This window comes from Desmodus rotundus, chromosome 12 (genome assembly GCF_022682495.2).
Source record: "Desmodus rotundus isolate HL8 chromosome 12, HLdesRot8A.1, whole genome shotgun sequence".
NCBI lineage: Eukaryota > Metazoa > Chordata > Mammalia > Chiroptera > Phyllostomidae > Desmodus > Desmodus rotundus.
Window position 1 is genome coordinate 76,857,172 of NC_071398.1, and position 25,962 is coordinate 76,883,133.

The following is a 25,962-nucleotide window of genomic DNA, read 5'->3' on the forward strand; positions in this document are numbered from 1 at the left end:
TCTTTAAAAATAAAAAAATTTTTAAGAAAATGCACACCACAGAGTTCTAGAAACTTGATATGGATAGGCCATAAATTTAGATTTAAATTTATTAAAGGTTAATCTGAAATAGAAAATTTGATCTATTAGAGAAATCATAGTGTCTATCAAAAGAAATAATTGCTTAAAGGAAGCATAATTATTACTGATTTATTATTACTGAATTATTACAAAAATCAAAATGAAATTTCTCCAAACATTTCGTAAAGAACAAAATGTCAGGGCAATTAACAATTACATCAAGAGCATCCTTTCAAGAAAAACATCAATGAGTTTCAAGAGGACTGTTTCTTACTGTTTCCCCTTTAGCAGAGATGGCAGGAATCATAAAACAAAGAGCTGTTCAATAAAGGCTACCCTACAGACAGCCAGTACCATTTATTCTAGATATACTGACAGCTTTTTGCTCACCCAAATTAACCCACTTTAGAGCATCCAGAGAAACAAGAAAGCTGCACACCCTTCAGGCAATCATACTTAGTATTGTACCTGTGAAAGAAGGAGGAGCAGTGAGTTTGAAAGGACAAGTATAATCTACATTGCCAATTAAAAGTGAACCACATAATTTAACTATCTTTTGAGCTAAGGGTAGAGAGACATTCTCTTAAGAAAACTAAGGATCCTAACAAGATTATATATTTGAATTGGAGGCCATACTACTTCTGCTCAGTGATGAATAAAAAAAAAAATACTCTTAGTCAGGGTCAAGATTCTTCTTTGAAAACTACTATTCTTAAGAACAGACACATAGATCAATGGAACAGAATAGAGAGTCCATAAATAAACCCATGTCTCTATGGTCAATTCATATTTGACAAAGGGGCAGAACTGTAAAATGGAGTAAACATAGCCTCTTCAAGAAATGGTGTTGGGAGATCTGGACAGCTACATGCAAAAAAAGAAACTTGACCACCAACTTACACCATACACAAAAATAAACTCAAGATATATAAAAGACTTAAATATAAGTCGCAACACCGTAAGAGCCCTAAAGGAGAACATAGGCAGGAAAATCTTAGACATTCCATGTAGCAATATTTTCACCAATATGTCCCCTACAGAAGGGACATAAAGGAAAAATAAACAAATGGGACTCCATCAAAATAAAAAGCTTCTGTACGGCTAAAGAAAACATCAGCAAAAGGAGAAGGGAACCAACTGCATGGGTTCCCAAATATTTATATTTGCTAATGATACCTTGGATAAGGGTTTAATCTCCAAAATACATAAAGAACTCACACGACTCCACTCTAGGAAGACAAGCAACCCAATTAAACAATGGGCAAAGGCCTTGAACAGACACTTCTCCAAGAAGGACATACAGAGGGCCCAGAGGCATATGAAAGGACGCTCTGCATCACTAGCCATCAGAGAGATGCAAATTAAAGCCACAGTGAGGTATTACTTTACATGGGTCAGAATGGCCATCATAAACAAATCAACAAACAGTAAGTGCTGGTGAGGTTGTCAAGAAAAGGGAACCGTAGTACACTGTTGGTGAGAATGAAGACTGGTGCAGCCACAGTGGAAAACAGTATGGAATTTCCTCAGAAAACTGAAAATGAAACTGCCTTTTGATCCAGCAATTCCGCTGCTGGGATTATACCCTAAGAACCCTGAAAATCCAATCCAAAAGAACCTATGCACCCCAATATTCATAGCAGCACAATTTACAATAGCCAAGTGCTAGAAGCAACCTAAGTGCCCATCAGTAAATGAGTGGATAAAAAAACCATGGTACATTTACACAATGGAATTCTATGCAGCAGAGAGAAAGAAGGAGCTCCTACCCTTTTCGACAGCATGGATGGAACTGGAGAGCATTATACTAAGTAAAATAAGCCAGGCAGTAAGAGAAAAATACCATATGATCTCACCTATAAGTGGAGCCTAATCAACAGAACAAACAAGCAGACAAAATATAACCAGAGACAATGAAATAAGAACAAACTGACAGTAACCAGAGGGAAGCAGGGGAAGGGGCTAATGGGGGGACGAAGGGGAAGAGTATTCAAGGAACATGTATAAAGGACCCATGGACAAAGCCAAAGGGGCATAGGTTTGAGGGTTTGAGGTGGGGGTGGGTGGGGTAGGGGAGAGTGGTGTGAGGAAGACGGAGACAACCATATTTGAACAACAATAAAACATAATGGACCCCCCCCCCCCCCAGTATTCTCAATGTTGTCAATGCATAGATATAACATACAATCAAGGCCCATATTTCTGTTACATAGTAGGGTCATTATGTTAGTAAGAACTGGCGTTCAGCCTTCAAAAAAGCCCTTAACGTTGAGGAATTCTGACCTTTTTAGGTAGAGGTTTTTCGATTAGCAGAACAATGTGGAGGGTCATTACTGGAATTCATTCAGACAATAGAATGAGAAAATAAAACTTCTAGGGGTGAATCTTAGGTAGGACCTAGGGTCTTAGAGACTTAACCTTTTTAAAAAAATTTTTTTTTATTCAGTTACAATTGTCTGCATTTTCTCCCCATCCCTCCACCCCACTCCAGCCAATCCCACCTCCCTCCCCCACCTCCACCCTCCCCCTTGATTTTGTCCTTGTGTCCTTTATAGTAGCTCCTGTAGACCCCTCTCCCCACTATCCCCTCCCCACTCCCCTCTGGCTATTGTTACATTGTTCTTAATCTTAATTAGTATTTCAGAGCTAATGGTCAGACATTTTTCTCCTGCTGTTTCACAATCTTTGTCAAACCCATTACTAGGTGGTTGGGACCCATATTTGGTGCTATTATTATAGTACTGAAACTAAACTAATCACATGGTAAAGTTTTTCAGCTACGAGATCCAAGAAAGTCTTCTATTACAAAGAAAGTCACATAGGTCTCTTTAAGGGGAGAGGTAATCAGTACCCTTACTCACCTGCTATTCAATACTCCTAAGATTTCAAAGATGATGAGCTCAAACATGGTGCAAGAAAACGCAAAAGTCACAGAGAAGATCACCTGTACAACATACTGACGAACCTGTTAAAAGCCAAATAGAGACCAAAAGTCATTTTCTTATTTGAAATACTGAATTGATAATCCTCTGATAAGTCAGAAAATTTATTCTGAAGTAATTCTCAAGCCATTGGAAAGAAGGCCACAAAAGTCACCTGCTTGGAGCTAAAGAAATAGATGATGATAGTAGGGGGAATGCAGACTGGTGGTCACTGTGGAAGATGTTATGGAGTTTCCACAAAAAATTAAAAATGGAACTTTATTTTGAACGGAGATCTTACTTCTGGGAATATATCCAAAGAAACCTGAAACACTAATTTGAAGGAATATATGTACCCCATGTTCAGCAGCACTATTTACAATAGTCAAGATTTGGAAGCAGCCCAAGTATCCATCAGTAGATGAGTAGACTAAAAAATGTGATACATTTACATGATGGAATACTACTCAGATATAAAAAGAAGGAAATATTACCTTTTGTGACAGCGTGGATGGACCTAGAGGGTATTATGCTAAGTAATAAGTCAGTTAGAGAAAGACAAACACCATACCACTTCACTTATGTGTGGAATCCAATGAACAAAACAAACAAACAAACAAAATAGAAACAGACTCATAGATACATAGAACAGACTGATAGCTGTCAGAGAGGAGAGGGGTTGAGGGGCTGGGTGAAACAGGTAAAGGAATTAAGCATAACAAAACAAAAAAAGCCAAACACACACACACACACAAACCAACCCTTGATAGATACAGACAATAATATACTGATTACCAGAGGGAAAGGGAGTTGGGGGCATGTAGAAGAGGGTAAAGAAGGGATAAATGGTAATGGAAGGTGTAGGGTAATCAGTCAGTCAGGCTCCCTCACCCAGATGTCTGGGCAACTAAGCTATGCGGAAATCTCATAGCCTTGAGAACGGGCCCCATAAGCAGTGCTCCCATAACCTTGAATGGGCCTGCATGCGCAGTCACATTTGTTATACGATATTTTGGCTCCCTGCTGGCTTTGTGTGCACTTAGTTGGGACTCCCTGCTGGTGTGACATGCAGCTTGTGGCGTGCATGGATGGCCCCACCCTTGAATAAAGGAATGTCAGGCATTCCCACAGCTCTGTGAAGTTTCTTCTGTCGGAATTTCGAGAACCTGTCTGGCCTTAAACTGTCTCAACACAATTGGTGCCCTCAGCAGGATTAGTCGTAGTATGGAGGAGCTGTTGACCCCTTTGGAGAGGGGTCTGGAAGGGTGGCTGGTCACCAGTGTGTGGTACCCAATGGAGAGTCTCCACCTGGCAGTGTGGGCTTTCCCCCCCAGAACTGGCCTGATGTTAGTGGCACACCTGACATGGTACAGAAGGCCCTGCAGGTGGTAGGGGAGACCCTAGAGAAGCCAAGTGCTTGGGTGGCCATAGGCTGGGTGTTTCTTTCAGCTTTGCAAGCTGAGACAGAGACTGCACTTTGCATGGCAGTGAAGTTCTGAGAGCTCTGTGAGGGAGCGGAAGCCTGGGTCCGTTTCTTGGAGGAAGACCTCTGAACAGTAGGGCCACAACATCCCCCTCCCCAATTGTAGTGAATGATTTGGAAGAAGAGGAGGGGAATTGCCACTTCCATACCCCTTCCCTTCCCCACCCAGACGTGGAACACTGTTGCAGAGAGTGACTGAACCACTGGACTGCAGCCCAGGTTGGGTGCTCTGGCATCGGCAGCACTGGTGCCTGGCAAGCTCTGCTCCAAGTGTGCTGAACAGAGCAGAAGGCGGTTGAGGATGTGGCCAGAGGAAAAGCAGCAGCAGTTGGGAGGTATGGTGTCTTGAAATTCCCTCTGTTTGACAGTTAAAGAGTGAATTAAAGAGTGACCTATGTGGTTGCAAGCTGAATAACATTTCCTGAGGCCCTAAAAGAAGACGGTGAAGAAAAAACCTGGGGGTGTGCCCTGAGAAGCCAGTCCTGTGTGTCTAGAAGACCATATGGCTGTGTCAACCTCCTGAGAAGAGGGAAGAAATATCCATTGGACATTTTAATGGGGGAGGGCCAAAGAACCCATCTACAGGGGGTGGACAAAGGTGAAGGTGCTGCCCTCCTCCCCTCCTCCCTGTGCGTATGCTACTTAGGAGTCCCCCCTTCCTGAGTATATCCTGGGCCCCTTCCCGGGGCCTGTTGAATATCTTTGTGGGGATATGCTGACTATCTCCCAGTTCAGTTGCCCTACCTACGAAGGGTTATGGCAATTAAACAGACACAATCTGGTTTGACACTGGAGTAGGTCAGAGTAGCCAGTGGGTAGAACTGCAAGCTGTGTGGCTTGTGGCTGTCAATGAAGCACCACCCCTGACTATTTGCACAGATAGTTGGGCGGTGTACCAGGGACTGACCTTATGGACTTCTACGTGGCATGCAAATAAATGGATGGTTATGCATAGGCTATTACAGGGGCAGACCTTATGGCAAGACCTATGGGAATTAGGCTACCAGGAGCAAATCACTGTGTATGTGACTGGGCATGCAACCCTTTCTTCCCCTGGGAATGATGAGGCTGATAGTAGCCAAGGTGTGATGGCTGGAAACGGTGCCTGTCAGCCCATCAGGAAGAGAAAATCACCTCTTAACTGCTAGACAGAAGACTATGTGGTCTATTATAAAAAACTTGGGGGTTACCTGTCACCTTAGCAGAGGTATAGGAAGCTTGTGAGACCTGTGTTGTCTGCTCACAAGAGCATCCCCAAAGGCCTGTGGAACTACAGGGCAGGTGGTGCAGGGATGGGTACCGCTGATCCAGTGGCAGGTTGATGTAATTGGGCCCCTACCTAGTTTAGAGGGGTATAAGTATACAATCACATGTGTGAACATGGCTACTGGACTTTTAGCTGCTTACCCTGCATGGCGCCTGGATCAGAAAGCAGTAATCACTGCGTTGGAGTGTTATGTATTGCTTATGGGTGATCCTTGGTCATTGAAAATGATCAGAGGATGCAATTTACTGGGTCCTTGGTTCAACAATGGGCCTGAGACCTGCGGACTGGAAGTTCCACATGGCTTATCACCCCCAAGCTGCTGGAATGACTGAACAGTACAATGGTCTCTTAAAGCAGGGCCTTCGAGCCACAGCTGCCACCCCTATGCTGGGGGGGGCTGGATGAAACACATATGGACTGTCCTTTAGACTCTAAATGAGAGGAGTTGGAGCGGGGCCCAGCTCTGGTGGAAGCCTTACTCCACTGGACTGCTGCTCCAATTCAGCTGCAGGTGCAGACTAAGGATGCCTTGCTGAAACCAGGCATGGGAAAACAAGGAAATGTTCTCTTGCCTGCACCTTAAGAGCCTGAAGAAAGGGCAGACAGCCACTTGCTTCAGCCACTTGGATGTGGCCTAGGGGAATAAAAGCCCCCCATATGCGTTGGGTGGCTCTTGTTGCTCCTTGGAAACAAGGGGTGGGGAGAAACTTGAAAATAGTGGCCTGGGTAATTGGGTATTTGCGCCCAGGAAGGCCCTTTCTATTGACCATTGTCTTATTGGCTGACCAGAAACTTGACTGTATATTGCCTGAGGGTTGTGATTTGCCATCAGTGATGCCTATAACTGCTCTTTTCGCCCTAGGGTGAAAGAGCAGCTTAGTGGACAGGGTATATATCTATGCCTCAGTGGCTAACCAGTTAGTGTGCTGGATTTGCACTGAAATCCCCCGAGTACGTCTGCACACCTCTCCAGCTTCTGTCTTATATTGGAATTCGCTACAGAACCAGTGGAACAGTGCACATTCCTTGTGGACCGTGACCTGGACCAGCATTTGAGCTGTGGTGAAGCAATGGTATGTCCTACCCCGGCCAAGGAGTGGCTTGGGTTGGCTCACGGCTGGGACCATGGGGTTGGCTGGGCCAGCCCGCCCTCTGTGTTGAGGACCTCGAAGGACAAGCCCAAGTGGGCTGGACTCCGATAGGTCTGGGTCAGACCTGGACTTTAAAGCATGCGGGGGCTGCAGTTCCCACTGGGGTCCTCTGGGCATGTGGCTCACATGGGTGGCCTTACTTGTCCAGGGAATTGGACCAGCCACTGTTCCTAAGGGTGACCTTGTTGACTGTGTTTTGGCTGAGTGCTGCTGCAGCAGCTAGGTGCAGTGCTCTGCCTTCCTTACCAAGGGATCTTCGCAGAAGGCACCCTGGCATAGATTGTACAGTGAGGAACCCTGAAGGAGTAGATTGTAGGGTAAATGGAGTCAGTCAGGCTCCCTCACCCAGGTGTCTGGGCAACTAAGATAAGCAGCATTTTCATAGCCTTGAGAATGGGACTGATAAGTATTCCCATAGCCCTGGGTGGACCCACATGTGCAGAATCACACTTTGTTATACAATATTTTGGCTCCCTGCCAACTTTGTGTGCATTTAGTATATAAGGGAGTTGGGACTCCCTGCCAGCACGACATGTGCGTGGATTGCCCCACCCTTGAATAAAGGCATGTCAGACATCCCAACAGCTCCATGAATTTTCTTCTGTCTGCTGGAATCTCGTGTGAACCTGTCCAGCCTTGAATGGTTGAAACACAGGACACTTGACTTGGGGTGGTGAACACACAGTACAATATATAGATGATATCTTACAGAATTGTATACTTGAAACCTATAAAACTTTATTAACCAATGTAACCTAATAAATTTAATAAAAATAAAATCAAAATTAAAAAGAAATAAGGTAGTGCTTCTGAATCATGGGCCACTATTACTATCATCCTCTTGTGGATGGAGAATTTAAGGTACAAGATAACAAGATAATAAAGTGACAGGGTCATAAGTAGCACTTAGAATTCCTGATGCACAGTGACAATAAAAATGACAGATTTATGTGTATATAGGTTAGAACTAAAAGAGTTTCTTCAGTACTCTGCGGATCTTGGACTAGTTCTGTCTGGAACCTCCCTGGGAGGTCTTATATTATTAAGCTGAACAGAAGTTCTAGAATTCTGGGCTCTTTCAGACAATAGCCCAATCTCACTAAGGAGGATTAATGGAGCATATCCTAGAAATGACCCCAAAATAGTCTAAACCATTGACTTTTACTAAATAAGGATGATTAAGTAGGAAAAGCCCAGTCTAGGTTGGCATTTTTCTGAATTCAAGGCCTAAGTTAAGAACCAGACCAGCCTTAGGATTTTGGTATGAATTTAAGATGTAAGATTGGTCATTAACATTGAAGGTCAGATACCAAAATGAACAGAAACATTTAGGAGACATTAAATTCTAAGTTAAATTCTCTCTCAGAAAATAACTATTTGCTCTTGGCGTACATAGTGATGTAACTATGCATGATAGTCTTTGTTCCTGGCTTCTTGGCTATATACATGACTTGCTTTAAAAAAAAATCAGCTAAGTCTAATCATATTCTCCAAGAATTATATAGGATTTGTTTGACAAAAGCTTCCTATCTTGGAAGTGACCTTTCTTCAAAGGAGGTATTCTTTTTGCCCCATTTTAAAATGATTTGAATTCATACAGTATTAGCATCATCAGAATGATCTCTTCTCACCTCATAGTCCTTAAACAGTTGGTGCATGAAGAAAAGCCACCCAAATCCAAAGAAAAGTATCTGAAGGAGAAAGAAGATATAAAGTCAGTATACATAATCTTTTGATAAATGCCATATACAGAGTATTTCATGATAAAAGATCTGCTAACTAGATAGTTTATTTCAGACATTAAAGATGAGATCTATTCATATAAGACCTATTTATTAAAGTCTTCAACATTGGGAGTAGATATTGAAATACTCTTCAATATTTGAAATTATCATGTTTTAGAACATGTTTTAAGTTAGACAAAAATTAAAGTATAGGTTTTTCCTATAATCTTAATTATAATCATTTTATGAGCCAGAGAAGTTAGCAAATAAAAAAGAAGTCAGTGAAACTTGCTTTCTTATAGATGATCCCTCTTTGCAAGTATTTAAAAACAAAACAAAACAAAACAACTTCATGGAAAGGAGTTAAGATAAAAAAAAAGGAAAGTGGTAGAAAGTGTGGTATTTTTATGTGTTTTCCTTCATGGGGCTTTCTTAGCTTCTCTACCATCCTGCCTAATCCATGTAAAGTGGTTTCCATCTCAGTGTAAAGCCAAGAGACTACATGATACCACTTTGTCAGTTTTGGTTCAAACTGGCATCAGAGACAGTAGTCATATGACAGCTCTGTTCAGTGTTCTAAAGTTTGTTTGTTTTTCACTAGTAAATAGGATCTTCTTTATATACACACACATGCTGGCACAACTCATCTTTTCTTTTTTAAAAAGATTTATTTGTTTTTAGAGAGAGGGAAAGGGAGGAAGAGAGGGAGAGAAACATCAATGTTGGTTGCCTCTCATGTGCCCCTACTGGGAACCTGGCCCACAACCCAGGCATGTGCCCTGACTGGGAATTGAAATGGCGACCCTTCACTTGGCAGTCTGGCACTCAATCCACTGAGCCACACCTGCCAGGAGAACTCATGTTTTCCTATATTGTCTAGGAACATTATTGAAGAATAAAAATCTTTATGCCTTCCCAATGACTTGAGGAGCAAGTGTAAACTCTTGAGCACGTTTTAGTACAGACTCCTCCTCCTCATGCTGGGTCCCTCCTTTCCATACAACTCATATTTTCAGCCAAACGGATCCGCCTTTGGTGCTCTTTATACAACACTGTTTCATATCAAGACCTTTGCAGATGTTGTCCTCTAACAGGAACTTCTGTCTAGTCCCCTCCCTACTTATCCTGCTGTTCTTAACATACCTCTGGTAGGCCTTCTCTGACTTCCTAAATCAGGATTAGTCACCCTTTTTATACAATCCCCATTCTACCTTTATTTCCTTTATCCAAGCACTTCCACACACTTTTTAAATGTCTAATTTAAATACATACATTTTAATTCAATATCCTTTTATGATAAAAACTCCCAACAAAACATCAAAATACCAAAATAAAAAGTTCTTGCACAGTGAAGGAAATATCAACAAAATGAAAAAACAAACCTACTGAATGGGATATTTGCTAATGATACAGCCAACAAGGGGTTAATATCCAAACTATATAAAGAACTCATACAATTTAATACCCAAAACCCAAACAATCCAATTAAAAAATGGGCAAAGGACCTGAATAGACACTTCTCCCAAGGTAACTTACATAAAATGATGCTCAATGTCACTAATCATCAGAGAAATGCAAATTAAAACCACAAGGAGATATCACCTCATACCTGTCAGAATGGCTATCATCAATAAATCAACAAACAACAAGTGTCGGTAAGGATATGGAAAAAGTTGGTGGGACTGTAAATTGGTGCAGCCACTACGGAAAACAGTATGGAGATTCCTCAAAAAGTTAAACATAGAGGAGGGGTGGGAAGAAAAGGCAGACAACTGTAATTGAATAACAATAAAATAATTTTTTTAAAAAAGCTAAACATAGAGCTGCCGTACAACCCAGCAATTTCACTTCTTGGCATTTACCCAAAGAAAACAAAAACCCTAATTCTAAAAGATACATGCACCTCTATGTTCGCTGCAGCATTACTAGTAATAAACAAAATATGAAAGTAACCTAGGTATCCATCGATAAATGGATAAAGACGACATGTCATATACACATACACATACACAATGGAATATTATTTGGCAATAAAAAGAATAAAATCTTGCCATTTGCAACAACATAGATAAACCTGGAGGGTGTTATGCTAAGTAAAAAAAGTCAGACAGGCAAATACCATATGATTTCACTTACATGTGGAATCTAAACAAAACAAAACACAACAGTAACAGACCCATGGATACGGAGAACAAACTAATGGTTGCCAAAGGGGAGGAAAGAAGGGTGATGGGAAAAATAAACAAAAAACAAAAAACCAAACACTTTTTATGATAAATTGTATAAGCTAAATAAAGAAGAAAAACAAGTAATAAATGTGCCAGCCACACACTAAGTACAGAATAAATGTTGCTGTTAATATTCTTGCTACTTTTACTCAGGAATACTGAGATACAAAGTTTGAATAGGGCAAAGTGGAATAGAAAAAAAAAGAAACTATAGGAAATTTCAGCCAAGTACAAAATAACTAGGAAAAAAGACTAGGGGCAAGGGTTAAATATTTTTAAATGTAGAGTCACGCCTTAAACAACTTAAAAAATATGCAAAAGTAAGCCGCAACAATAACTAATAAATGCCTGGATGAACAGAGGGGAAAGAAGATATGAAGTAGCTTAAATGTACTGATTAATACTTTTAATCCTCACCCGAGGCATTTTTTTTTCATTGCTTTTAGAGAGAAAGAGAGAGGTAGTGATGTGAGAAACATAGATTGCTTGCCTTCTTGTGTGCACCCTGACCAGGCATCAAACCCACAACCTGGGTTATGTACCCTGACTGGGAATTGAACCTGTGACTTTTTGGTCTTTGTATGGGATGACATTCCAACCGAGTTACACCAGTCAAGGCCTGATTAACTTACGTTTTATAACCTGAGTCCAAAAGATATTAAAGATATTAAAAGATTTTTAAAAAGATTTATTTTTATTTTTAAAAGATTTAAAAGATATTAAAGATAAAAGATATTAAAACTGATGTCAATTAATAGATGTAAAAGGATATTTAAGTGTATAAAGTTATGGTGTAAAGGATATTTAAACAGAGAGAAATACTAGAACTGAAAGTCATAAAAAAAGTTAGTGATAGAGGGGAGTAACTGACAGGGGAGGCGGAAAGAGGTGGAAGCATTCTAACTTTTATTGCAAATAGTAAAAAATATGTACATACATACACACATAGTTTTTCTAGATATCAGATTCTAAGTTCTATGAGGACAAGGATGTAGTTTTAGCTCGCTAATCTTTGTATCCTCAGTACCCAGCATGATTCCTAGAGCATAGCAGGCTCTCCATAAATGTTTGCTAAATTACCTAATGGTCCGCAGTAGAAGCTGATTTGTTCTTCAGGAATATTCAACCTTAATGTTTTTGGTAATAATTTATATGTGCTGTGCTAGGAGCTGGGGATACAAAGATGAGTAAGATAGTCATCATCCTTAAGGAGCTCAAAGTATAGTGATAAAAACACTAAAAAAATAATTTTAATGTAATATGGGACATACAATGAACAAAATATGTACTTGATATTGTAAAAGAATATGAAAAAGGGAGACCAAACCAAGCTGTAGTGGGTTAGAACACGTTTTCTGGAGAAAATAATACTTTAGCTGAAGGAGGTTTTAATTTGGGTTTAAAACCTGGTATCATATGCAAATCTGGGGATTATATGCATTTTTCCAAAGAGAGGTTCCAGGGTATTCACAACACACTAAAAGGTTTCCATCACTCCTAAAATATTAAAAAACCATTTTGTTAAAAGATGAAAAAGGGTTAGGCAGGTAAAAGACAGGTGGTGGAGGTAGGAGGACAGGGCTTGCTTTCTAGAGCAAAGAGCGTGATTAAAGGCAGAGTTCTTAATAGTATGGTATATACTGGGAACTACACATGGTTTGGTACTGCTGGAAGATAAAGTTCAAAGACAGAAGTGGTTAAAAATGAAGCTAGAGAGGATCAGAGGACCAATGACTGAGAGCCCTGAAGGCCACCCTAAGGAACCTGTAATCATTTAGGTGGGGAAAAGACATGGTTGGGTTTGTTTTATATGGAGCACTATGGGGACTACATGGGAGATGCATTTGAAAGAAACAACACTGTAGAAAGAGAAACATTATAGGAATTTGCTACAGTAGTCCAGATGTGAGATGATAATGGCCTGAATTAAGACATTGGTGGAAAGAAGGCAACAGATTAAAGTAGTGCTTAGAAAGTAAAACCAGCAAGGAGAAAGCAAGGATGAATGAGGCACCAATTTATACAAAGAATATTAGAGAAAGAAGAGGTTGGGAATGGGGATGAGGGATGGGAAGATGATGAGTTCACTTTTAGAAATGCTAAGTGCCTAAGGGCCATCCCGTTCAACATAAAATACAGATTGTGAAGGTAGAGCTGAGATATACCTAAGAGTTGAAACCACCAAAGTATGTGAAATTATCCAGGAATAGTATGTAGCGTGAGAAGAGCAATATGCTAAGAAGAAAACACTAAAGGATAGGAATGGAAAGAGACTAGGAAGGAGAATGAGAAGGAATGGTCTGACAAATAGACACTAGGAGAGTGTGGTATCCTGAAACAAAGGGAAAAGACTCTAGTCACAGGTGGCAAACACAAGGTCTGTGGGCTGAATCCGGCCTTCCACCTTGTTTTATCCAGCCCGGTACCAGCGGCAGTGCCAAGCTCCTTAGCCCTAGTTAAGGAGTAGTTACATTTATACAGCCCTAAAATTACATTCGGCCCTTTGAAGGCAACTGCAAGGCTGATGGGGCCCCCGGTGAAAATTAGTTTGACACCCCTGGACCACAGTTTAAAGGAGTGTTAAATGAAGGAGGACTGAAAAATATTCAAAGGATTTGGTAACTCGGAGTTCAGTGCTGACCTTAAAGAAAACAGTCTGAATAGTGAGGTAGAGGCAGGAAACAGACTATTGGGCTGGGGGGGTAAGGCAATAGAGACCATAAGCAGAAATTACCCTAGGGAGAGCTAAGAATGAGAAAAAACATAAAATAGTACCCTAGACAAGAATGTGGGATAAAAGGAAATTTTATAGGCCAAGAGGAAGAAAGCACAGATTAACAGGGTAAACAAACATGAGAAAGAACTGATGGGACACTGGAGGATGAGTTGATGATGTTATTAATTTATCATTATCAGCAGCAGCTATCCTTTATTGACCATTTACTACATTCCAGGAACTCTAATGTCATTAAATCAGAAAAGCCAGATAGGTAGGTTTGATCATTTCACAGAAAGTTGAGGCTTACAGAAGTTAGGCCATTTACAGTAAGTGTCAGAATCAGGATTCAATCTAAAGTCTGTGTGACTGATTCTAAAGCTTATGCTTTTAACCACTTCACAATAAGCTGATCCAAGATAAAAGGCACAGGTGGACAGAATGACCTTAAATAAGGCAGTACCTTATTTTCTGACATGGGAGGAAAGGAGTTGGGAATGGCTGTCATTATAGATTAGATTAAGAGGTGGGAAGCTTATATCCTTTGCAACAGCATGGATGGAACTGGAGAGCATTATGCTAAGTGAAATAAGCCAGGCGGTGAGGGACAAATACCATATGATCTCACCTTTAACTGGAACATAATCAACAGAAGAAAAAAGGAAACAAAATATAACCAGAGACATTGAAGTTAAGAACATTCTAACAATAGTCAGGGGGGAGTGGGGAGGGGACGGTGAGGAGAGGGGATTACAGGAACTACTATAAAGGACACATGGACAAAATCAAGGGGGAGGGTGGAGGTGGGGGAGGGAGGTGGGTTCAGCTGGGGTGGGGTGGAGGGATGGGGAGAAAAAGCACACAACTGTAATTGAATAACAATAAAAATTAAAAAAAAAGAGGTGGGAAGTAGAAGATCACACATTTAGGCTAGCTTTTGTTGATAAAGTAGGAGGTAAGGTCATCTGCTAAGAATGAGAGAGGTAAGGATAAAAATAAGTGACTTAGAGGAGGGTGATAAAGTCTCAGAGAAATTATGAGGGAAATGGAACAAGTAGCTGATTAAAGTAAAAAAAAAAAAAAAAGATTCAGTGTGCTGATGGTGTCCATAAACTCACGGCACTGGCAATGTGTACAGTTGCATAATTTTCCACATCAGCCTGAATTAGTAGTAGAACTACAGCAATGATCTAAGTGTGGAGTTTTGTATGTAGGTAAAGGAACAAAAAGGTATGAGAAAGTAACTTGGCTCTACTACGAATCCAGACCAAGAAGAAAAGGGACGAACAGATTACAATAAAATACCCCTAGTCTAGCCAGGAGACCCTTTGGCCATTATAAATCATTACCAGAGGAGACAGAATTTAGATGCCATGTTTACATGACTCATGAAGTCATGACTGGAGTTGGAGAAGTTAGGCATTTAGAACTGGGGGTAGTATGACAGAGATAGATGATAAAAAAGAAAACAATATATGAGATCACCAAAATCACTCTGAAATGGAACTTTAAACAAGGAAAATAAAACAAACAAAATAATTTATATATATTTGGGAAATGGAAAACAAGAGAAAGAGAAGAAAGAAATACCTTTAATATTTCATTGTGGGCTCCTTTCAGATTGACAAAAAAAGCATAAGACTTTTGCACAAGTAATAAAAAAAAACCTGGAGAATTCATTAAGTCCAAAATAAATATGAATGCTGATAAAATTATAGAGAATCTAAACAACAAGCGAAGGAAAATAGCATTTTCAAACAGTTTTGCAAACAAAAGGCGCACAGCTTCTTACTCTATAGAAGGTTCAAAACATGAGTTAGATAACAGTTGCTTTTAGAAGAAAAATCACTCCTATATTGAAAATTAGCTACAGATTTCAAAGGAAAAAAAGACAGCCACTGGCAGAACATTTATTAAAGAACTGACTGAAAAAAACCCCTTCCTTGGATCATTTATTTATGCTTTTATTCATTTAACAAATATTAGTAGTGCCTAATATGTACCAGGTCCTGGGAACAGAATGGTGGACAAGAGAGCATGGACCCACTACTCTGAAGGATTTTATAATCTATGGAGGAGATAGACAAGTAATTACAAAACAGTGTGATAATATAATTATAGTGATATTATAAGGGAAGTGGGCAAAGGGTATTGTGGAAATATGTATAGGGACATCTAGCCCAATCTGGGAGAGGTTTCTTGGATGTTCATGCTGAAATCTGAAGGAATTAGCCAGAAAGAAGTGGAGGGGTATGGATAAAAGGTCAAGAAAGAGGATATGCTAAGGAGTAGAAGAAGGCTAGGTACAAAGTGAAGTGGAAAATGGTGAGAACCAAGGTTAAAGAGGTAAGAGATGGTTCTCATCATAACAGACCCCATATGCCATATTAAGAATTTGAACTTTATCCTGTGACCAAGATGTTACCTGAGGCTGAGCAGCTTCAATATATGACCTCTAATTTCAGATTTTATTTCAAATGATCTTTTGATTCACATAAAACAGGAAAAATGAGGGGCAGGTGTTTCTAGGGTAACCATACCTCTCTAGACAGGTGCTGTTTATTAACAAATTAGCAAATTAGCAAATACAGGGTTCTGGCAGAAGTAAGGCCTGTTTGAGTGTGGTTAGAAGGGTAATAATATCAGTGTAATAATTTATAGTTTTAATTTGAACATTTCACCTAAAATATCATATGGTGTGCTTGAGTGTGATATTGTTATGTTACACAACTGCACGCTTATGATTTTATAATAAAAAAGTGGCATTACTTGTGCTGAACCTTGTATTTACTAGGCCTCTGCTATGCGCCAGCAACTAATCTAGATGCTAGGGACTACAGCAGAAAACAAAAGAGAATTCCTGGAGCTCATGGAGTTTACTTCTAACAGAAACACAAACAATAGTGATAGATGCTAAGAAGAAATTAACAGAGGGAAATGAGATAGAAGGTGGCTGGAATAGAGGCTACTCTGACTAGGGTTGGGGAGTCAGGTAAAGCCTTCCCAAAATGACATTTTTACCAATACCTAAAAAATGATGAAGTAGCCACATTAATATTTGGACACAGAACATTCCATGCAATAGATTCTTTGGGTTTCAGTTTCTCATTTGTAAAGAGCAGGTTTGAGAATTTAATATTGCATGTGAAAGGCATGTGTGAAAGTTAAAGTATTAAATGGCATAAAAGATCAACTTACCAATTATATCCATGTTAGAAGTCTTAGAGGCTACATGCAATGTCAATTCCTCACCAACATCTTTATTTTTACAATGAGTGAAAAAAAAATGCTAAATATCATCATTTTTCTTGAGTTGGTACTAGGGCTAAAACTAACCCTGAGCTGTCACCAAGGGCAACAAGGAGCCTTAGAGACATTAGAAAAGCAAAAGAATTACATGTCCAGATTTTTGTACATCAATACATTTGAATATTAGGCAGTCAAAAACAATACTTATGAAAATTATATAAAGGATGGTAAATTTAAAAATAAAGTTATTAGGGTGTTCTTCATTTCATACTTTCTAAAATGTTGTAATAAAAATTTTTCAAGAGATGAGGACAATGTTCTTCTCCAAAGACAGAAGCATTAGGATGAAGCAATATGAAACCTGGATCAAAAAACAAAGATTTAATGTACTTCAAATCTCAAAAAAGAGCTGTTTCTGTCATTTGTCACTTGAAAGAAGAATAATTAAGAAAAAGTACTTTACATGCTCCTGTACAGCAGACACAATCTTTCTTGGGTAGGGCAGTTCCCTCTGTGCAGCATCAGCTGGTAGGGAGAGGGGGTCAGTGGAGGGGGTCCAGGGGGAAGGAGGGAAAGAAGCAACAATCTCACCCTATGGATTGCCTCTTGATCCACCCTGTGGACCTTATACCCTGCTGAGGATTCAGCTGCCTTGCTCAGGGTGTAGAGGTCTGGGAAGACTCAGGGAGTGTCAGTGACTGAGTTATATGGTTCTGGGGTAGAGGCCATTGTCCCCATTTCCCCATGAACCTGCCTGGTGCTTCTCCTGCACTAGAACCACCCTCTAGGCTCTGGTGGCCTCACCTGCCCAACTGCTAGGGGCTCCACCCTGCTGAGGTCCAGGTAAAATTTGGGACAGATTGAGTTATGTGGCTATAGGGCAGGAACCACAACCCCCACCTGTCACAAAGCCTGACTGGTACCTCCTCCTCACTGGAGATCCACTAACCTTATCCTCCTGACCTCTGGTGGCCCCATCCTGCTGGGTTCCATCTCCTCCCCAGCAGGATCTGGGACAGACTGAGTTGTGGAGTTCTAGGACCGGGGCCATTTTTCCCTTGCATGCCTGACTGGAGCACAGCCCTCCCTTCACATGGCCAAGTATTGGTTTGTTTGGGCCTGATAAAAACAGCTTGGCCTCACCCTGTCAACTCCCTGAGACCCCTGCCTCAACACAAACATGTGTGAGCACACAGCAGGTGGCAGCTAGATTTGGTATATCTGGGAATATCTGCCAAGTAGCCTCAGACCCAGCACTGACACCAAGTTAGAACCTGAATCAATCTGGTGAACACCACTTTTCTCTACTTGGTGACTCACTGAGAACCTACCTCATACAATTTGAATATTGCTAGAGGCTGTTTCAGTGACTGAACCTAACAGGGAGATGACAGGTGGGGGCAGGCAGAGGTAGGTGTTGGGTTGCACTGGGACTTTTCCTGACCTGCCCCAAGACCTGGTAAAAGCTTGCCTTGGTACACAGCTTGGTTCTTTCCATGCACACTCAGCCCAGAGAAAGCAGCACAAACTCTGGATTGCTTGTAGTGCCAAATAGGTTGCCCAGGGCCAGTCACAGGCAATGTCTAACACTGGTCTGCACTGGGGTCCCTCACAAAAGGCCCAGAACAAACACACTCAGTGGCCAGCTTCAGACAACATCAGAGCAGGATCCAATAAGCTTCACAAGCAGCATATCCAAGGGATGTATCCAAGGCACCAGACCCTGCTGAGGTGAATTCCACTTTGTGGAGTAGCAGCTGCACAACACCTTGCACACTGTGGTCAGGGTTGAGCCTTATATGCAGCCATTCTGAGGGTCAATCCCACTCATGAATGGGCCAATAGCAATCAAGACTCAATTACAACAGGAGCGCCCATATAACCCACACAAGGGACATTCCTGGAGCACCCAGCATAGGTAGGTGATCAAGGAGACTGTATATGTGGACCCCACAGGATATGTACTACATAAAGTCACCCCACCAAGACTGAGAGTCATAGCAGATCTGCCTAATATATATAAAGAAACAGGAAGAGGTAGCCAAAATGGAAAGACAAAGAAATATGCCCCAAGATATGGAAGTACCCCAAGTGTCCATCAGTAGATGAGTGGATAAAACAACTATGGGACATTTATACAATGGAATACTATTTGGCTGTAAAAAAAAGAAGAAAGTTTTACCCTTCTGATAGTATGGATGGACCTGGAGAAAGTTATGCTAAGTGAAATAAGCCTAGTAGAAAGATAAATACCACATGATTTCACTCATATGTGGAATCTAATGAACAAACTGAACTAATAAGGAAAATGGGGACAGACTGATAGATGGAGAGCATGATGACAGCTAGTGTGGGGGGATGAGAGGGTGGAGGGATTGAGCAAAAAGGAAAAAGGACCCATGGACAGGGACAACAGTGTGGTGATTGCTTGGGGGGAGAGAGTATAAGAGGACTAAATGGTAATGGAAAAAAAAATACAAGAAAGATTAAATCAAAAAAGAAAAGAAAGAAAAGAAAGAAACATGGCCCAAATGATGAACAGGAAAGTTCCAGGAAAAAAAGATAAATGAAATACAGGCAAGCAATATATCAGATATAGCATTCAAAGCAATGGTTATAAGAATACTCAGTAGCATGAAATAGGACATAAAAACCATAAAATAGGACCAGACAGAAATGAAGAATACACTGAAATAAATAAACTTAGGTTAGATGAAGCAGAGGATAAAGGAAGTGATTTGAAGGACAAAGTAGAAAAAACACCCAATAAGAGCAGCAAAAACTAAAAATAATTGAAATAATGAAGATAGTTTAAGGAACTTTTGGAACAAGATAAACTGTAACATCAGCATCACAAGGGTACCAGAAGGAGAAGAGAGAGAGCAAGCGAAAGCAAAGAATTCAGAACCTATTTGAAGAAATAGTAACCCAAAACTTCCCTAACCTGGTGAAGAAAAAAGACATATAAGTCCAGGAAGCGTAGAGAGTCACAAACAATATGAGCCCAATGAGACTCACGCCCAGACACATCATACATAAAATGGCAAAAGTTAAAGACAAATAGATAATCTTTTCTCCTTTTTTTTGACAAAGAAAAAAGCAGCAAGAAAAAGAAAGTTATTTACCTACAAGGGAGATCCCATAAGACTGTTAGCTGATTACTTAACAGAAACATTTCAGGACAGAAGTGAATGGCATGAAATATTCAAAGTGATGAAAAGAAAGGACCTACAACCAAGACTACTTTACTGAGCAAGGCTATCATTTAAAATTAAATGAGAAATAAAGAGCTTCCCAAACAAAGAAATGCTAAAGGAGTTTGTTACCACCAAACCAGTATTACAAGAAATGTTAAAGGAAGAAAGAGTGAGGAGAAGGAGGAGGAGGATAGTGAGGAAGGAGATAGACAAGGATTGGGAATAAGAAGAAGGAGAAGACAAAGTTGAAGGTCAAGAAGGAGGAGAAGAAGAAGGAGAAGAAAAAAATGAAGGGGAAGATGAAAAAGAAGGAGGAGGAGGAGAAGAAAACAGAGGAACATAGCTAAAAGAATAAAATGGCAATAAATACATTCCTATCAATAATCACTTCAAGTGTAAATGGCTTAAATACTCCAAAAGACACAGGCTGGCTGAATGGATAAGAAAATAAGACCCATATATATGCTGTCTACAAGAGACCCACCTGATAACAAAAGATACACACAGACTAAAAGTAAAGGAATGGAAAAAAGTATTTCACGCAAATGGAAAGGAAAAAAAAGCTGGGGTAGCAATACTTATATCTGACAAAATAGACTTTAAAACAAACTCTATAATAAGAGAAAAAGAAGGACACTACATAATGATAAATGGAAAAATCCAACAAGAAGATATACCCCTAGTAAACATGTATACACCCAACATAGGAACACCTAAATATGTAAAGCATATCATGATGGACATAAAGGGAGAGACTGACAGTAATACACTCACAGTAGGGGATTTTAACATCCCATTGACATCAATGGATAGATCTTCCAAAAAGAAAATCAACAAGGAAATGGAGGCCTTAAACGACACACATCATCTGATAGATTTAATAGATATGTCTTCAGAGCATTTCACCCAAAAGAGGCAGAATATACATTCTTTTCAAGCGCACATGGAATATTTTCTAGGATAGACAACTAGGTAGGACACAAAACAAGTCTCAATAAGTTTCAGAAGACTGAAATCATACCAAGCATCTTCTCTGACTATAATGGTATGAAATTAGAAATCAATCTTAAGAAAAAACCTGGAAAACATCAAAGACATGGGGACAAATAACATGTTACTAAACAACAAATAGGTTAACAATAAGATCAAAAAAAGAAATAAAAGAGACCTGGAAACAAATGAAAATGAATACATAACAACCCAAAATGTATGGGACATAGTGAAAGCAGTCCTAAGAGGGAAATTCATAGTATTACAGGCCTATCTCAAGAAACAACAAAAATCTCAAATAAACAATGTTTACATGTAAAGTAACTAAAACAGGAACAACAAAGCCCAAAGTAAGTAGAAGAAAGGAAATAATAAAGATCAGAGTTGAAATAAACAAAATAGAGTCAAAAATATACATAAGATCGCTCAATGAAACCAAGATCTGTTTTTTTGAAAAGACAAACAAGATTGACAAAACATTTACCAGACTCATCAAGAAAAAAAGAGAGGACCCAATAAATAAAACCAGTAATGAAAGAGGAGAACTAACAACTGATACCAAGAAAGTACAAAGGATTGTAAGAAAATATTACAGACAAGTATATGCCAACAAATTGGACAATCTGGGTGAAATGGATAAATTCTTAGAACATGCAATCTTCCAAAACTGAATCAGGAATAATCAGAGAATCTGGACAGATTGCAACTAGTAAAATTGAAGAAGTAAACAAAAAACTCCCCAAAACAAAAGTCCTGGATTGGGTGGCTTCACAGGTGAATTTTACCAAACTGAAAGGAACTAACACCTCTCCTCAAACTATTCCAAAAAATTTAAGAGGGAAGACTCCCAAGCTCATTTTATGAAGCCAGCATTATCCTAATTTCAAAATCAGATAAAGACACAACAAAGAAAGAAAATTATAGGCCAATAACCCTGATAAACATAGATACTAAATTTCTTAGCAAGATATTGACAAACTGAATCCAGCAATACATTAAAGGGATCATACACCATAATGAAGTGGAATTCATCCCAGGGATGCAAGGTTGGTACAATATTTGCAAATCAATAAATGTAACAAAATGAAGGATAAAAAAATCACATGATCATATCACCAGATGCAGAAAAAGCATTGGATGAAATTCAGCAGCCATTTATGATAAAAATTCTCAGCAAAGCGGGATGAGAGGAAACATACCTCAATGTAATAAAGGCCACATATGACCAACTAACAGCCAAATAATACTCAAGGGGTGAATACTGTGTTTCCCTTAAGTAAAGGAACAAGACGGGGATGTCCACTTTTGCCACTTTTATTCAACATAGTACTGCAAGTCCTATTCAATCAAACAAGATGAAGAAATATAAGGTATCCAAATTGGAAAGGAAGAAATAAAACTGTCATTATTTGCAGATGACATGATATTATTTATAGAGAATCCTAAAGATTCCATTTACAACTGCACCAAAAAAATACCTAGAAATAAATCTAACCAAGCATGTAAAAGATCTATACTTGAAAAAATTATAAGACACTGAAGAAAGCAATTGAAGATATGAATAAGTGGAAGCATATACCGTGTTCATGGATAGGATGAATTAACATCATTAAAATGCCTATATTATCCAAAGCAATCTATAGATTCAACACAATTCCTATCAAAATACCAATGGTGTATTTCACAGAACTAGAACAAATATTTCAAAAATTTATATGGAATCACAAAAGACCCCGAATAACCACAGTTATCTTGAGAAAGAATAACAAAGTTGGAGAAATCACACTACCTGATATCAAACTATACTACAAGGTCATAGTAATCAAAATAGCATGGTATTGGCATAAAAACAGACACACAAAGCAATGGAACAGAACAGAGAGCCCAGAAATAAATCCATGCCTTATGGTCAATCAATATTTGACAAAGGAGGCAAAAAAACAAACAATGGGGTAAAGCCAGTCTATTCAATAAGTGGTGTTGGGAAAATTAAACAGATACATGCAAAAAATTAAACTAGACCATCTTCTTATACCATGCTCAAGAATAAACTCAACATGGATTAAGGACTTAAATATTAGATTTGAAACCATAAAAATTCTAGAAGAAAACATAGGCAGTAAAATCTTGGACATTTCTTATAGCAATAGTTTTTCTGATGTATTGCCTCAGGCAAGGGAAACAAAAAATTAAAGAAGTGGGACTACATTAAACTAAAGAGTTTTTGCACAGCAAAGGAAACCATCAAGGAAATGAAAGAGAATCCACTGAATGGGAGAACATATTTACCAAAGATATATCTGATGAGGGGTTAATATCCAAAATTTATGAAGAACTTATTCAACTCAACAACAAAAAACCCCATAGAATCCAACTAAAAATGGGCAAAAGACCCGAACAGACACTTCTCCAAAAGGACATACACATGACCAATATACATATGAAAAGATGCTCAGTGTCACTAATCATCAGAAAAATGCAAATTAAAACCACAATGAGATATCACCTCCTATCTGTCAGAATGGCTATCATCAATAAATCAACAAACAACAAGTGCTGGCGAGGACGTGGAGAAAGGGGAACCCTTTTGCACTGTTGGTGGGAATGCAGATTGGGACAGCCACTGTGGAAAGCAGATGGAGATATGTCAAAAAAATCAAAATGGATCTGTCTTCTGACCCAGTGATCCCACTTCTTGGAATACAGTCAAAGGAATCCAAAACACTAATATGAAAGAATATAAGCACCCCTATATTCATTGCAGCATTATTTATAATAGCTGAGATATGGAAGCAGCCTGAAGGTCCATCAGTAGATGAGCAGATAACACAACTATGGGACATTTACACAACGGAATACTACTCAGCCATAAAAAGAAAAAAAAATTTGCCCTTGCGACAACACAGATGGACCTGGAGAACACTACAGCCATCAAAAAAAGGCAAATACCACATGATTTCACTCATATATGGAATCTAATGAACAAACTGAACTAACAAGCAAAATACAGACAGATCCACAGAGAGCAGGATTACAGCTAAGGAAGGTTGGGGGGAGCTTAGCGGGTGGAGGGATTAAGCAAAAAGGAAAAAGGACTCATGGACATGGCATCAGTATAGTAACTGTGGGGTGATGAGGGTATAAGGGGACTAAATAGTAATGGAAAAAAATAATTAAAAATGGAACTGCCTTATGTTCCAGTGATTTTACTTTGGGAATATATCTGAAGGAGCCCAACACACGAATTCAAAAGAATATATGCACCCTCATGTTCATTGTGGGATTATTTACAAGAGCCAACATTTGGAAACAGCGCAAGTGTCCACCAGTAGATGAGTGGATAAAAAAGCTGTGGTACATTTACACATTGGAATACTACTCGCTTGTAAAATAGAAAGAACTCTTACCCTTTGTGACAGCATGTATGGACATGGAGAACATTATGTGAAGTGAAATAAGCCAGTCAGAGAAAGACAAGTGCCATAGGATTTCTCTCAAATGTGGAATCTAATAAACAAAACATTCATAAAGAACAGACTGACAACTGTCAGGGGAAAGGGAGGTTGCTGGGATTTGTGAAAAAGGTGAAGGGATCAAGCAAAAAGCAAACCAACCAACCAACCAAAAAACCCTCTTAGATGCAGACGGTATCATGGTGATTACCAGAGGGAAAGAGGTGGGCAGGGGGTCAGGGGAGGTAGAAGAGGGTGTAGGGGGATAAATAGTGATGGAGGGGACTTGACTTGGGTTGGTGAATACACAATATACAGATGATGTATTATAGAATTGTACAGCTGAAACCTATATAATTTTAACCAATTGCATCCAAATGAATTAAACAGAAAAGTAAAAAGTTTTTTAAAAAGTACTTTAAATGACTTGAAAAATGGGGGTGGGGAAGATACACAATTAGAGTCTGAGCTTCACCAAATATTAAGAGTTGGCCAACAAATACTTACTGAGTGCTTGCATTTGAGGGGGGATACAGCTATGAACAAGACAGTATCTCAATAAATAAATTCATAAACAAATACCTAAATGATATGTGCTTTGATGAATGCTATAAAGAAAATAAAAGAGAGTAACTCAACGAATGACACAGTACAAGCAAGAGGCTTACTAGACGAAGCTTTTATAGAGCAGAAAACAGCGAGTGTCTTATTTATGTCTGTACCCTCAGAGCTTTATGTAAATCCATTGATGGTACGAATGAATGATGGTATCCAGTCAGGAAGGAGTGTCAGAAAAAGGTCTGAAAAGCACAGCCGCAAACAAAGGATAAAGAATGTGTTAACGTCACACTTTTAAAATCTCTCAAGTCGCGGGGGCAAATTCCTTCACACCCGGATTCAGCATTTGACAACTAACCAGCAAAGCTCCCATCTGTACCCAGGAGCCAGCCCCGATGGGCCTGCTGTGCAATCTGCGCCCGGAAGCACACTTTCCCCCAATTCATGGGTCAGGGTCTCAGTCCAGAAGCTTCGGGGCGCTTTGGGGACAGCTCCCTTCTCTCAAGGCACAGGCTCGCGCGCTGAGGCCATATGCCCCTTGACCCTTCCCGGACAACTAGGGAGGAGAGCACAGAATGCAGCAAATTCCACACCCTCCCCAAGTTCCGGGAACAGATGAGACGGGCGCAAGCCTCGAGCAAGGAGGGCAGAACACGGCTCAGCTTGCATCACGGAGGCCGCGAGAAGACAATTCTGAAAAATGAGGCTGAGGGGCCCTGGGGCAGGAGGCAGTGGCTCACCTGGGAGGTAATCATGATGCTGGAGTCTATTAGGAAACTCATAGCGAAATGTAGGGAGAGGTTCTACCATCACTTTCCACTCCCCGAGGCCAGAGCAACTCAGACCGCCAGCCATCTTACACAGGTGGCCTTTGCCCGGAACCAACGCTGACACCGAAGCTTGTCAGCCCGACGCCATCAAACTGCGCCCTAGCCAGCCAATCAGCGCCTACACCCAATGCTTCCC

The 25,962-nt window shown here is 39.9% G+C and overlaps 1 protein-coding gene across 2 annotated transcripts in view; it reads right to left on the reverse strand.

The window, feature by feature from the left end:
• GPR89A (G protein-coupled receptor 89A) overlaps positions 1-25,894 on the reverse strand; it is a 53,042-nt gene extending 27,148 nt beyond the window's left edge. For both annotated transcript variants that reach the window (XM_024574578.3, XM_024574572.3), the window contains exons 1-3: positions 25,737-25,894; positions 8,514-8,573; positions 2,922-3,025 (exon numbers count right to left, since the gene is read on the reverse strand). In XM_024574578.3, the coding sequence (XP_024430346.1) occupies positions 2,922-3,025; positions 8,514-8,573; positions 25,737-25,778 (206 nt within the window). In that variant the 5' untranslated portion in view covers positions 25,779-25,894. The remainder of the gene's footprint in view (positions 1-2,921; positions 3,026-8,513; positions 8,574-25,736) is intronic.
• Positions 25,895-25,962: the final 68 nt, after the last annotated feature.